Raw genomic sequence first — 14042 nt, 5'->3', positions numbered from 1 at the left:
TATGGAAGATCAGAAAATTCATTTTGGACAACTGTCACCTCACATTCCTCATTAAACAAGGCAGTTGCCTTTAGTTAGGGAGCAGTTTAATATTATTACTTTCTCCGGCTGCGCTTCTGATTTCTGTTAAGTTTTGACGACTCACATGTGAAAGGTACATCCGTGTGTATTTGTGTATCACAGCTGAGTCACATGACATATGTCTTATACAAAACTTTCCTTGATTCCCCTTGGATATGTCCACCAGAGTGATGGAACGCTATTGGCAACAGGATCCTACGATGGCTTTGCAAGAATATGGACGGAAGACGGTAAGATTCAAAAGAAGCTGTATCCAAATGCTTTGGTGGTGCCGGTTGATTTCTGTTGAACTGTTAACTTTGTCCATTTCAGGGAACCTTGCAAGCACCTTAGGTCAACATAAAGGGCCCATCTTTGCTCTCAAGTGGAACAAAAAGGGGAATTACATTTTAAGTGCTGGTGTTGACAAAGTGAGTGTTGAAAATGTTAACTTTCTAGAATAAATCTGACTGCATACTGAGTACTTTTACATAGTACTGCTTGAATTCTTGTAGAAACTGCTCTTGGGGGATTTAGCATAATTTCCTTTCTGTTCAGCTCGAGGTTATTTTTAAAAAATATTGATTTCATCAAAACGAGTGAAGTGATTACTTGCTTAAGACATAGTAAATCTGTGCCATGTGCAGCATGTTTTGAATATTTCTTGTTTGCTGTATAGTGTAGTGAATTTTCCATCAAAGGGTTTGGAGAAGCACTGCTGGTATAAAAATGAAGTGTGTCTATATGCGTGTGTCTATATGCGTTAGCAGACATTCATATCCCAGGGCCAGACAATATACGGTAGGAAGCAATTGATTCCTCTTGCCTGCCTACCAATTAAAATGTCATCCCTCTTGAACATCACTTTTCACAATTCTGTTATTTAGCATGAAATATTGAATTAAGAATTATGAATGTAGGTTGTGGCTCTTGATCTAAATTGCCAGGAATTAGTGTCTCAAAACTTCAGAATCCTAAATAATGCTGAAGGATTGACCATTGGAGAGTATTGTGAATACTGCACTGTTTTATCATCAGCGTTTAATGGGGATCTAAGTAGGAAATCTTATTAAGGTACATGGGAGAAACCCCCTGAAATCTGTGTTTTTTTCTAAGCATAAATGTGCATTTGAAACCCGTATGTTTGTTAACATGTTACCTTGGTTCATACTTAACAAAAAAACAGATCTAGGCATTTTTTAACCAGATCTAGGCATTTAAGTTTTGCCTTTTCCTTGCAACTTCCCAGACTTCTTCTTAGCAGCCATAGTTTTCCATTATGCATGGCCAAGCTATGGTTTGTGTTTATTATCACAATGTGTTTTTGTCTTCTCACAGCATAAACCTGGTTTGGATCATAATAAAGTGCCTTAACTCACATGACCACTACGGTATCTGTAGCATTTGACCATGTGATGAGGCAAGTATTACCATGCCTCCATAACTGATTACAAATCCACCCAGAAAATTCTGTTTTAGTGCATAGCAGTCTTACCTCTTTTTGTATTGCAGTGACTGAGTCCAATCTTAAATTTGACTAGTGGTGGTAAATAGAACATGACTAGAACGGATCAGGAACATGACTAGAACAGATCAGGTTTTCAGTCGTTACCATTGTGCTTCAAGGCAAAACCATCTTTCTCCTAAAGGACGGGCACTAATGTATATGTTTGTGTGTGTGTTCCCCCCCCCCCCAATCTTCCCTCACCCATACAGACAACAATAATTTGGGATGCTCACACAGGAGAAGCTAAACAGCAGTTTCCTTTCCACTCAGGTAACTGGCCTCCTATATATTTATTTGAACTTTTTAAAACTAATTGTATCTCAACCAAACACAAAGAAACTTACATTAATAGAACACACACAGTTTTCTTAAACAAAGTAACACACCATCACAACAAAACAGCAGATCAAAAGAAGTCTGCTAATCTTCAGCAGAGACAACCTTTGGTAGGATTCTTTGGTTCCTTAGCAGTGGAGTGGGGTGCCTTTCTCTCATAGTTTGACTGATTCTACCTACGCCCAGTGTGGTGTAGTAGTTAGGAGTGCGGACTTCTAATCTGGCGAGCCAGTCATGATTCCTTGCTCCTCCTCCACATGCAGCCAACTGGGTGACTTTGGGCTGATAAAGCTGTTCTTACCAAACAGTAATCTCAGGACTCTCTCAGCCTCACCTACCTCACAGGGTGTCTGATGGGGGAAGAGGAAAGGGAAGGCAATTGGAACCCGTTTTGATATTCCTTCTGGTAGAGAAAGTGGCATATAAGAACCAACTCGAATTCTTCTAAGGAGGCATCAATCCGCAAAGGGTTTCTTAGTAAAAAATGCTTTGAGTTGAAAATAGAAACACAAACTTCCAATGTTGACTCATGACCCTTCCTGTTTAGCTTTTTTAGTATATACTAGGGGACAAACCTGTTGCATTCAGAAATACAAAAGGCACTTGATTGGGGGGGGGTGGAAGAACTTTGTGGATGGCCTCTCCCTCCCCCCAGGACTTGGAAAGGCTTCAGGCTGGAGGCCCTCAGGAAGGGAACTCACCAGCAGAGGCAGCTTTCACACAGCAGGGATCTGCAGCCTCTGAGCCTCAGAGGGAACTGGAAGAAGGGGGGGTCAGGGATGGGGGAACGGAAGGTGATTGGCTGGCTGCTGGACAAGCCGGCAAGCTGGTTGGAAGAGGAGGCACTCAGAGGTGGGACAACCACCCTGAGTGGCTGTTAAGCGCTGAGTGGCATTTAAGACAAGAGGCACACTCCTCTTCCAAGGCCTTACCAGAAATATATTATGTGGAATAGATATGACTCCTATCACATCTTCATTTAAACACATAGTATGTCATTGTAGGGCTGACAGCAACCTGGTCAACAAAGATAAATTGTTCTTAGTCAATAACTTTTATGGGGGTGGGGAGTTACGTCTCTCTAGTGTAGAATAATTTTGCAACCTCCGCAGATGCTTCTTGGTAGGGTTCCTAATAAACTAACAATCCATTTGAAATGATGGTTTTGTATACCAATAAATTGTGTTGTATTGTAACAATCCATTATTTAACTTAGGTTCCTTAAGGACTGTCTAACTCCCTACACCCCACACTCTGCAGTGGCAAACAGGCTGGAATTCCCTGGGTCATGTAAAGTCTACTTGGCCTCGACCAGGGCCAGGGTCTTTTCAGCCCTAGCCCCGGCCTGGTGGAATGAGCTCCCAGATGGGCTGAGGGCCCTGCAGGAGTTTGTAAAAGTGGTCGGGGGAAATTTTTTTGGGACTGATGGGGGTTGGAAGCATGGGGTGGGGATTTTATTGTTTCATTTTGTAAATTGTATTTGTTGTGAGCTGCCTTGCAACAGCTGTGCTGGAATTGGCAGCATAGGAATATAACAAACAAACAAATAGCTTGTTGAGGGTAACCTGGTGGGAAATTTTCCTCTTTGCTTGCTAGGGGTCTTTGAGCATGCAGTACCACGAACACCCACCCAGTGCTGCAAGTCATAGTGTTATGTTATTGTCGGAGGGATGCTACTTCAGCCTTGCAGTGAAACATGCTATGGCAGGCATTTAGAATCGTGTTAGCAATTCTGATATTGGTAGCAAGAGTAGTCATCGTGGGTATCTTTAACCTTGCCCAATTTCTGAATAGTCTGTTTTTGGTTTTCCTTTTGCAGCCCCTGCTCTGGATGTAGACTGGCAGAATAACACTGCTTTTGCATCCTGCAGCACTGACATGTGCATACATGTATGCAGGCTTGGCTGTGATCGTCCTGTAAAAACCTTTCAAGGCCATACAGTAAGTTTATAAATTGTCCTATTAATATTTCTCATGATAACTGGGGCACCTGATTTGATGTGGTATATATGGTCTCTAAGACCTGATTTGAAGTCACGAATCTTCATGCATCAATAAGTCTTTATTTCCACAAGTGAGAAGCTTTAATCACAGAAGGAAAATCTTTTTAAAAATTAGGAATTTAAATAGCATGGATGGTTCAACTATACCATGTTAAGAAGACAAGGCCAGAAAAGAACTGTTTGTATATAAAATACTTTGTTTGGATGTGCCACCGAATTGAATTTTTGTTATATTTCATGAACAGAACAAGAAAACTTGTACTGTAAAATGTTGTTTTATTTGTCATTCTAATAAATTCTGAGGTCCCTCTTCTGGATAAGCTGGTTGTATGCAGTAATTACTAATGAAAGAAATTTTTATTTCAGAACGAGGTCAATGCAATCAAGTGGGATCCTTCTGGTATGCTTCTAGCATCTTGCTCAGATGATATGACATTAAAGGTAAAATAGGCTTTTAGGAAGCCTTTGTCTGCATTGTGTTTTACAAATCTGTTGTAAAAGATTCACTAAGGCCCATTATGTACGGCCACTGAAACGGCGATTTTGGGTCACATGGAAAATGCGGAGGGGGAAGACACGAAGCACACCAGTTATGCATGGGACGGGGCACGACGGCGGCAAAACCCAGAGTAACCAATTATGCACACGGCGATCCCAGCCCCGCTTCTGGTTGCGCCCCGGTCACCCAGAAGCTGAGCTTTCTTCCGCATTTAGCTAACGCGGCTTTTTCGGCGGCATGCACCGAAGCTGCGGCCGGTTGCAGCCAGCACCGTGCATTATCAGTGATTTTAGTCGCCGCCATTCCACCCCGAATGTGCGTTATTTCCCCCCTGCATAATGGGTCCACAATTCATACAATTTCAATTCAATTGCTAATTTTTGCATACTTCCTTTTTTCTACCTAGATGATTTTAATGCAGTGTTTAAATATTTATTAAGTGTAGTAGCAGTAAGCTAAACTGTAAATTATATCTTGCAAGTATGTTGTTTTCCTCTGATTTTAATAGATATGGAATATGAAGCAAGATACCTGCGTACATGACCTTCAGGCACATAACAAAGAGATTTATACTATCAAATGGAGTCCGACGGGACCAGGCACCAGCAACCCAAACTCCAATGTTATGTTAGCAAGGTATATACAATATTATAACTTCAAGAGCCAGTGTGGTGCAATGATTTGACTGCTGGACTGTGGGAATTTTGGCTGGTTATTCTTTCAGCCTAACCTTCTTCATGAGGTTGTTATAATAGCTCAAATGGAAGAGAAGAAATCGTGTGTTGTTCTAAACTCCTTGGAGGAAAGACGTGCAAAAAATGCTACAAGTCACTTCTACCAAGCTATAAACAAATTCAATGAATTAATGTATGTTCCGCATCCCAATTTGATCAGATAATGTTGTATTGTGTGTGTGTGTGTGTACTTGTGAGTCTTTGGTTTTAATTCCAAACAGCACAGGGAAGCATATGTGCCAAAAAAACCCGGATATGTGAAGTCCATTGTGTTTTACTAGGTGTTTTACTGGGAAGGCATCTCCACCCTAAATTTTACCTTCCCCATTGCACTAGGAATCCCAGGGGATTTCTGGGATAGAATTCTGGCTTTGGTATAAAACCCAAGCATGTGGCTGATAACTGAGGGGCAAAGGAAGCCGGACAGAAACAATCTGCTTTTTAAAACTTATTAAGGATTATGTTTATTGAAAAAAAGACAAAAATGGAAGGAAAAAATATATAAACGTGCCACATGGAAGTATAGGTTGCCTGTTTTTAAGTTATTCCTCTTGAGTGAGAGAACCTTTTCCAAGCTGACTTTTATGTTATGCTACACTTTTTATCATAATCTGATCCAAACACTGCCCTGTAATGCCCTCTTCTGCCTTTCATCCAATTCTGCTCTTTACTCCCTAACTGGTGGAAACTCGACTCTAAAAGCTGACTCCCTGCTTCCCGGTCCACAGTTCCTGTTAAAGGTTGGAGGCGTGATCTCATTGGCTCCTGGTTGGGTTTTGTTCTCTCTGCATTACATAGCATATAAGTGGTTTTCCTGCTGTTTTATTCTCTTTATACTGTTCTGTAGGACAGGTGACCCTGAGAGATACTGATGAGTTATCTCTTGAGCTCCACGACTAGTAATGAACTGTGATATTAGAGTTCAAAGTTAACATTCTATCTGGTGTGCCACTGATCAGCAGTTGTTGGCATGGGATGAGGAGAGGGAGGCAAGAAGCATGTGTGCAAAATTATATGTTTTTATGGGAAGCTACAAACACTTTTCCTAACCCTCTGAAATGTTGCTGAGACTTGTATGGAATTTAAATTTGGCTGTATCTTGGGAAACCTTTTGGTGTTAAATGTTTCCCACAGCGCTTCATTTGACTCTACTGTTCGATTGTGGGACGTTGAAAGGGGAGTCTGCACTCACACGTTAACCAAACATCAAGAGCCTGTCTACAGCGTAGCTTTTAGTCCTGATGGAAAATACTTAGCAAGCGGGTCTTTTGACAAATGTGTCCATATATGGAATACTCAGGTAAGGTAGTTTTATTTTTAGTAACATGAACATTTAAAAGGTTAATTGAAATGAACTTGCCTTGCAATAGTATGTGCATTTTAAAATCTTTCCCAGTAAATCTCATTGTGTTATATTAAATGCTTAATTAAAAAAAAAACACTTCACATTTTTATGGGCCAAATTTCAGGATGATGATAATATTTCACGTTAGCTAATGCCTTGGGTATGATCAGCATCTAAAAATCTTCAGTGATCTTACCCACCAGCTCCATAGAGAAATGATAAAGCATAGTAGAAACTAGACTGTGAATCTGCCTTTTGATTGGGCTATCCTAAAAGTCTGATCAGATAAAAAAGAATCTCTCCAAGACTGAAAATGAGAATTTGTTTATTGCTTAATGATCCTTGCAGTAAAAGTATGAATATTAAACATTTGTTTCCTAAATGATTATTGTGCTTATTTTTATTACTTAGAGTGGAACTCTGGTACATAGCTACAGAGGCACTGGAGGAATATTTGAAGTTTGCTGGAATGCTAGAGGAGATAAAGTTGGAGCCAGTGCATCTGATGGTTCGGTGAGCTTTTTGTAGACATGCTTTTATGTAGCATTATTAAATTTAACCCACAAAAGAAAAAATTATGTGTTGTTAAGCTGATCTTGAGTTAATGTGGGCTTTTAAGTGCACTTTCCAGCGGGTATCCCATGTTGGTCTGAAGCAATACAACAAAGTTGGAGTCCAGTTCATGCACAAGAAATACCCAGAATTGAACTTTGATTCAAACTTTAAGTATACTTATCCATCTGAAAAAAGCTCAGTTGAGTGCTTGGGTTTGACCCATTATGCATGGGGGGAATAGCGCGCATTCGGGGTGGAATGGCAGCAACTAAAATCACCGATAATGCACGGTGCCGGCTGCAACTGGCTGCAGATTCTATGCACGCCGCCGAAAAAGCCGCGTTAGCGAAACGTGGAAGAAATCACAGCTTCCCTGGCAACCAGGGCCCAATCAGAAGCGGTGCCGAAGGCGTCGTGTGCATAACCAGGGAGTTCCGAGTTGAGCGGCAGAGCCACAATCGAAGCGGCTGCTGGAATGCCGCGGCAGGCAGGAAGGCACTAAAGGGAACGGGGACAGAAAGGCGGCCGGGGAGCCCAAAGGGGAGGGGGATCAGGGGAGGGGGATCAGGGGAGCACCGGCGGGGAACAGAGGGCAGCATGTCCCTATCTAGGGACGGCACAGAGGCCACCGCACCGATCACCCACTAATTCCCAAACCCTCCCCCAACCACAAACGATAGCACAGGCAAGGGGGTGTCTGCAAACAGACAAACTTTATAAAACAGTAAAACAGTATAAAACAGTGCAAAACAGCAATACAAACAAGTGTGAACTGCAAGACAAACTCAAAACGCGAGGGGTAAACAGTATTAAATGGGATGAACTAGGGGGCAGGGGAAACCCGGCAGCAAACAAGGGGAGGGGCGAACTGAGAGCAAACTAAGGGGACGAAAACGCACAGACACCAGAAACCCTCCCAAAGTCCAGCTTCAGGACGGCGGCATCCATGGCAGCAGCTCACATTGGCGCTGAGGAGGATCTGGCAGCAGTGGAGTCTCTTGCTCCCTCCCCCTCCGCTTGCTCAGCCCTTACTCCCTCCCCCTCCGTGCCTGTTGGACCCGGCAGGGCTGCGCCTGCGCAGGCTGCAGCCGCCCTTCTTGGCGTCCGCCTCCAATGTGGCGCCCGCTTGCCGACATAGCGGCACGCTCGCCTCGCTTCCCCTTGGCTCCGAATCAACGCCTCGACGCCCGCCGCTCTGGATTTTGCTGCTGTTACACCCCGTCCCGTGCATAACCGGTTTGCTTTGAGTCTTCCCCCTCCGCATTTTCCATGTGACCTGAAATCGCCGTTTTGGCGGCCGTGCATAATGGGCCTTTCAAACGGAATTCAGAGAGGTACCCATGTTAGTCTGCTGCAGACAGAACAACGGTCTTGTGATTTGAGTTTTTGTGAGCCTGAACCCACTTTGGCAGCTGTATGAAGTGTTGTATTCAATGTAACACTCATCCCATTGAATTCAGCAGCATGTGTCCAATCACACAGTTCCTCTGTTGGATCAGTCTTTCTGTTTGCAAGAGGGGGTGGCAAATCCTACATATTTCCTGGTTCGCCCACTCCTGGTTCGCCCACTAAGTTGTTCCTGAGTGTCCACTGATAACCCAGGAAAATAATGGCATGGAAGTGGCTCAGTATACTGCAGCAGGACAGTGAAGCAGTAAAATCTTGTTCCGAGAAGCTGGCTATATTCCAGTGGTTTGAAATATCTGGCTAATTTTTATATAGCTGAGAGGTTAGGCTAGGTACATAGTATACCCTTTTAGTGCCACTGAATAAACTGAGTGATTTTTTCTTAAATGTATTCCTGCTATGTTAAAAAAAATTGGGAAGTTTCCAAATGCTCTGTTGAATTCTGGCTTTATGGCATAATTAAAAATGAATCTGCACTATTGCCTTTTCATGCGGTGGCAACACATGGGTTGTCGGTAGCTGCATATGCAGTCATGCACACAGGATTGACTTGAACAACCCCTCTCCTTTTTTAGGGGGAAGGATTATCTTACTAGAATTCTTGGTATAGAATGACCAAATTACACATTTATTTATACATATGGATATGGATATCTCTACCTGTCTATCTTTGCCTCTCTACCAGGCAAAGAATACCTTCCATCAGGTGCGAAAATAAAGCAGCCCTTAGAGAAGGTAGAATTGTGCCTTCTTTAGCATTTTCTCTTTCTCAGTTATTACTAGGGATCCCAAGAACACAATGTAACATCACCATATAACATTTTAGTCATGTTTTTTATCTTTTACCATGTCATTTCCTCTTTCTTCTCAGGTTTGTGTTCTAGACTTGCGAAAGTAAATGCTTTAGACGACATTGCAAATGGACCAGCAGTTGAATGTGTGGGTAGAAGCATTCTTCAAAAATATTCTTGACATCTCTAGGACTCCAAGAACTGGGGGGAAACAAACAGGAATGAGAGGGGGAAGCTGAAGTGTGGAACAGAAGCAGCTCTCCTGGATGCCTGAAGCCTGCAATGTTTTGTCCATAACATTCACCAAGGAGTCGAGTAACATACAGTCACTTAGGGGGGAGGGTGTGGAGAAAGATTCCACCTGGAACTTTCAGCCTATGGAAGCAAGAAGACCATCACCAGCTAAAAGCCTGCCTGTTTGGTTTGGGTCCCCAAGAACTCGATCTGATGGCTAGAGAAGAGAAAAAGAGAAGCTGTGCCAAAAATAATAATAAAATAATAATAAACCTATAAAGCTAAAGTGCTTTGATTAAACCAAAATGGGAAGAAGAATCCTCCTCCTCCATGTGGTGTAGTATTTTTTTTCCTTCCAATTGGGACACTACAGTTGCTCTCCCAAAGGACATTCAAAAGACCAGTTTGTACCACCAATGCGTGCAACTTTGTAATCACAACACTTTGTAACTTCTAGACTCCTTTTATTTGTTCAGTGGACTTTTTCCCTATCAGCTGGAATATTAGGCCTTGAGGATCACAGGCTTAGCTTTGAACTAAATATTTTCTTCTCTTTTTCGAGTCTGGTTTTTGGGACGGGTCTGGGGCTTCCCCCATCCCCATCCTTTATGCCTTCAGTAGATACAGCCAGGTGGGTAAAATGAAAAGGTGTAAGAGACTGCCCCTCTCTCCTGTTTTTTTCTCTTCCCTTTCTCCTCTTCTCCCAGCTTCTTCTTCCTCCTCTCTTTTTTTAATTATTCCATGCTTCAGATCTTAGAGTCTCAAGGGCACTTTCATCAGATTGTGTAATAAGTGCTTTATGTAAGAGTGCAGGGCCGGGAAAGCTTTTTACAGGAGAAAAATGACTTTTTTTAAAAATGAAAGAACCCAGTGTATTTTTGGAGAGAAAAAAGTATTTTTATGTTAAACACAATTTTAGAAACTTAAAATGTCCACCAGATGTAGACAGGATTGTGTTAGTCATTTGAAAGAACAATGCAGATGGAACTTGATACACATTAAAAGATGCGGTATTCCTTTTATCTCCTCATAAAAGGCATTTTGCTAAAACAACAACGGTCAAGGTGCTGCTTCTTTTTGATCTGCCATCTGCAAGAGAAAAGACAAAAGACTTGCGTGTTTTAAGTTTCATTGGCAGGACTTTGTGATGGCAATTATCATTACTTGTTTCAGAAATCTAGTTTCCTTTTTTTTTAAGTGATATTTCTATTCTGATTCATATCTCCCAGTAACTACTGTGAGATATATCCAAAGTGGCCCTTGGTCTGGGTGTGCAATTCTATTCCAAGTGATGTTTTTAAAATCAAGGTCTAGCATTCAAAGTCTAGCATTCAAATGTGATCAAAGTCTAGCATTCACAGTGTATGGGAAAAGCACTATTTCATTTACTGACCCTTTGTGTTTACAAGTCAGGGCATGTGAGGGCCACCATACTAGAGAGTGGCAGAGCTGTTGTGTTTTCAGTGGACTGCACCACTGCCCCACTGTCCCAGATATATGCCAGCGTGACAAGATTGGGATTTATATGGGGATTTATGCTAACTTTATCATTGACAGTTCTGGAATATTATAGAAATGGCACCTGGATTTATCTGAGATGGTCAGCACTGTGAATCGCTCCTCATGCTCTTCCAAAGAGGAGACAACTGCATCTTTAATGTGGTCACACTACGGGGCATCCTATGACCCGATCATGGAAGGGATCAACAAGTATTAGTTCCCTCACACAGATTAGAAATGATATTTTTATTTTTGTTCTTTAAAAAGCAAACTAGCTAACTTTAGAGCCAAGTGAAGTGCACTTTGTCAAGCATAAGGGTCGTCTTTGGTTTTTTTTGAGGGGGGGGTTACTTTTGTCTTTGTTTCTTTTTTGCCTTGTTTTTTAAAAATGCGGTTCTTTGTCAGTTGCAGAATTTGTTCTGTCAGCCACTTCCTGATAATTCTGAATTCTGGCTTCTTAAATTTTTATTGTCTGTGTCAGACTTGAAGCCAGGCTTGGTTCTCTTTTCAGCATTTCCCAGGTTCTGTTGAAACTACATATGCTCTCCCTTCCTTTCTCCCTGCTGCCATTTTCTCCACACACACCCTCTCTCATACTCACTCTTTCTGTCTCTCTTTCTCTCTGAGCAGATCACCCTGTGTGTTGTAGTTCATTTGTTTCAAGGAGAGAATCAACAGATCATATTCAGTGTCTTGAATAAATTGCTATATTTTGATATTAGAAAACTCTGTGTGAGTTGCTCTTCAATTCTTTCTCCTCAGTTTTCATGAGGCTTTCACCTCTAGATTCTGAGGTTGTCATTTTGTGGTATTCGCCTTTTCATATATTAACTAGAGTTTATATGTTCTTGTGGCTAGGTGATTAAGCTGTGTATCAGAGCATCCCCCTCACTGAAATTGTGTCCCTTTCATGAATTCATTATGTCAACTTTTCCAAGCCATTCTTTCTCAGCCTGGGCTACCCCCATAATGTATGGCAGGTGAGAGAAGGTAAATAACATTCACCCAAGGATTGCACTAAGGATTTTCAAAGGGTCATACAGTATATTTGGTTTGCTTAGAAAACTGATATCCTGGCAAAAGAAAGATGTTTCTGCTGTAGACTCCAACTTTGTCCTTCATACTTTTCAAAAGAGTCCCTGATCCTTGGGAACATAACTGAGCGTTATACCATTAACTAGAACTAAAGCCCATTTTAGGCAGGGATAAAATGGGCGCTAGGCAACTGTGGCAGGGCGAAGGCTTCCCAGGCCGTGGCTCGGTGGGCCGTTTTTTTTTGGGGGGGAGGACAGGCCCCCCCACCCCAAAGCATCCCGAGGGATTCTCCCGGCCACAGAAGCCGGAGAGCCGCCCCCCCCCCACCCCGTAGCATAGCCAGGGCTTCTCCAGGCTGCAGGAGCGGCCTCGCCATGTCTACAATGTGGCGAGGCCGCTCCAGCGGCCGAGAGAAGCAGGAGGAGGAGCACCCTGGGCGGAGGATTCACCGCGCAGGCTGCCAGTTCAGTTGTGCGGTGAGTCCCCGGCCGGGCGAAGCAGCCAATGGGGAGCCGCGTTTCACCCTAACTCCTCCCAGACAGCCCTTACCCTTCTATTTAATCCGCTCCACAGGAGCGGTTAAAGATATACATTATTAGGCCACTGAAGAAAGCTTAACGTATTTATTTTTCTGCACTGAATCTGTTTTTCCTGATCAAAAGTATTCAAACCCCTATCTCAATCCCTGGAAATCCCCTTCCATTTTCTCTCCCCATCTATATCCATATGCACAAACCCCATGAAAACGTCACCTGGCACTTATATGCTTTTAACACCACAGGTTCTTGAATTGTCAAAGGCTTTCACAGCCAGAGTCAACTGGTTGCTGTGGGTTTTACTGGAACACGACCACACATCCTGGAAAACCCAACAGCAACAAACACCACAAGTGGATGCTGGATTCCGTGCTTCCACAGTGCCACCATGGAATTGTAACATATGCACAGGTCAAACAATAGCTATCGCTTTTAAAGGGGAAGAGCAAATAATGTTCACTAGTCCCAGTTTACACATTTAAGATTGATTTACATCTGAATACTCATGATCTGGTAACTCAGCCTATAAGGTTACAGAGATAAACTTGAACTTCTGCATTAAAACTTTGTGTTGGAGATGAAGACACCTGAAACTAATGGTGTCTTTATGGTATTTGACCTGAAACTGGGTATACCACAGTCTAATAGTCTACAAGCATTGTCTTCAGGATTCCTGAAGGTATTCAGACGCTTTACTACAATGAGATGGAAAACCTATTGAAGGTTGAGACAAACTGCAGGGATGCATAACATGTGGCCTCCATGTGGCTCTTGAGGGGCATCCCCACAGACCGGAACCACAACCCCATCACTCACAATCTTCCTTTTTCCCTCACACCCCCTTGCCATGAGGTACCTGGGGTTCCCACCATGGTGTGCCAGAACACTACAGTTGCTGTGGGAGGGCCAATGATGTCCTGGAGCAGAAACCAGTGTGGCCTAGATGCAATCATGGATCATTGTGGCCTGTATAATTGTGATTCCCTGGTTTATGCTATTGTCACATGAGGAGAACTGGGGGGGGGGGGCATCACAATTTCAATCACAGAAAGATCTTGTGAACAATCTTAATCTGACCTGAAAAGACAAGAACCTACATGTACAAATTTTATGTTTTGATATCTCATTGTTTTCAAGTTATATCTTATTTGCTATTTTAAATCATGTCAATTGTGGCAAAGGTGTTGAGACTTGAATTCGTCTTCAGGATATCCCTATCTATTCAAAATGTGCTTTTATAGACTGATGTCTAGAAAAGTGTAAATGAGATTTAGCTCTGCTTCTGGGAATTTGGGATTTTCAGCTCTCCAATGAAATGGGTTTTTTTTCCTAATTACTTAGTGTCAGCTTTGTAACTATCAAAAAAGCAGCCTGTGAAATTGCATGACGTTCATACATGTTTGTGGTTTCTGTTACTATTTCCAGCATGCCATGTAATTCATTAATGTATTACAATCATATTCAGCTCTTGGTCCACCACTTTCTAGCAGTCCCCTATCC

At 42.5% G+C, this 14042-nt stretch overlaps 1 protein-coding gene across 15 annotated transcripts in view; it reads left to right on the top strand.

Annotated features, from left to right (window-relative positions):
- The window catches only part of TBL1X (transducin beta like 1 X-linked), a 202103-nt gene extending 190406 nt beyond the window's left edge, over window positions 1-11697 (top strand). For all 15 annotated transcript variants that reach the window (XM_077343283.1, XM_077343292.1, XM_077343282.1 and 12 more), the window contains 9 exons: window positions 248-311; window positions 394-491; window positions 1777-1837; window positions 3723-3844; window positions 4273-4347; window positions 4914-5041; window positions 6274-6439; window positions 6896-6997; window positions 9318-11697. In XM_077343283.1, the coding sequence (XP_077199398.1) occupies window positions 248-311; window positions 394-491; window positions 1777-1837; window positions 3723-3844; window positions 4273-4347; window positions 4914-5041; window positions 6274-6439; window positions 6896-6997; window positions 9318-9344 (843 nt within the window). In that variant the 3' untranslated portion in view covers window positions 9345-11697. The remainder of the gene's footprint in view (window positions 1-247; window positions 312-393; window positions 492-1776; window positions 1838-3722; window positions 3845-4272; window positions 4348-4913; window positions 5042-6273; window positions 6440-6895; window positions 6998-9317) is intronic.
- The last annotated feature ends 2345 nt before the right edge of the window (window positions 11698-14042 follow it).

Source organism: Paroedura picta, chromosome 6, assembly GCF_049243985.1.
Source record: "Paroedura picta isolate Pp20150507F chromosome 6, Ppicta_v3.0, whole genome shotgun sequence".
Lineage (NCBI taxonomy): Eukaryota > Metazoa > Chordata > Lepidosauria > Squamata > Gekkonidae > Paroedura > Paroedura picta.
The sequence above is the reverse complement of the archived record's forward strand: the minus strand, read 5'-3'. Positions and strand labels throughout refer to the sequence as shown.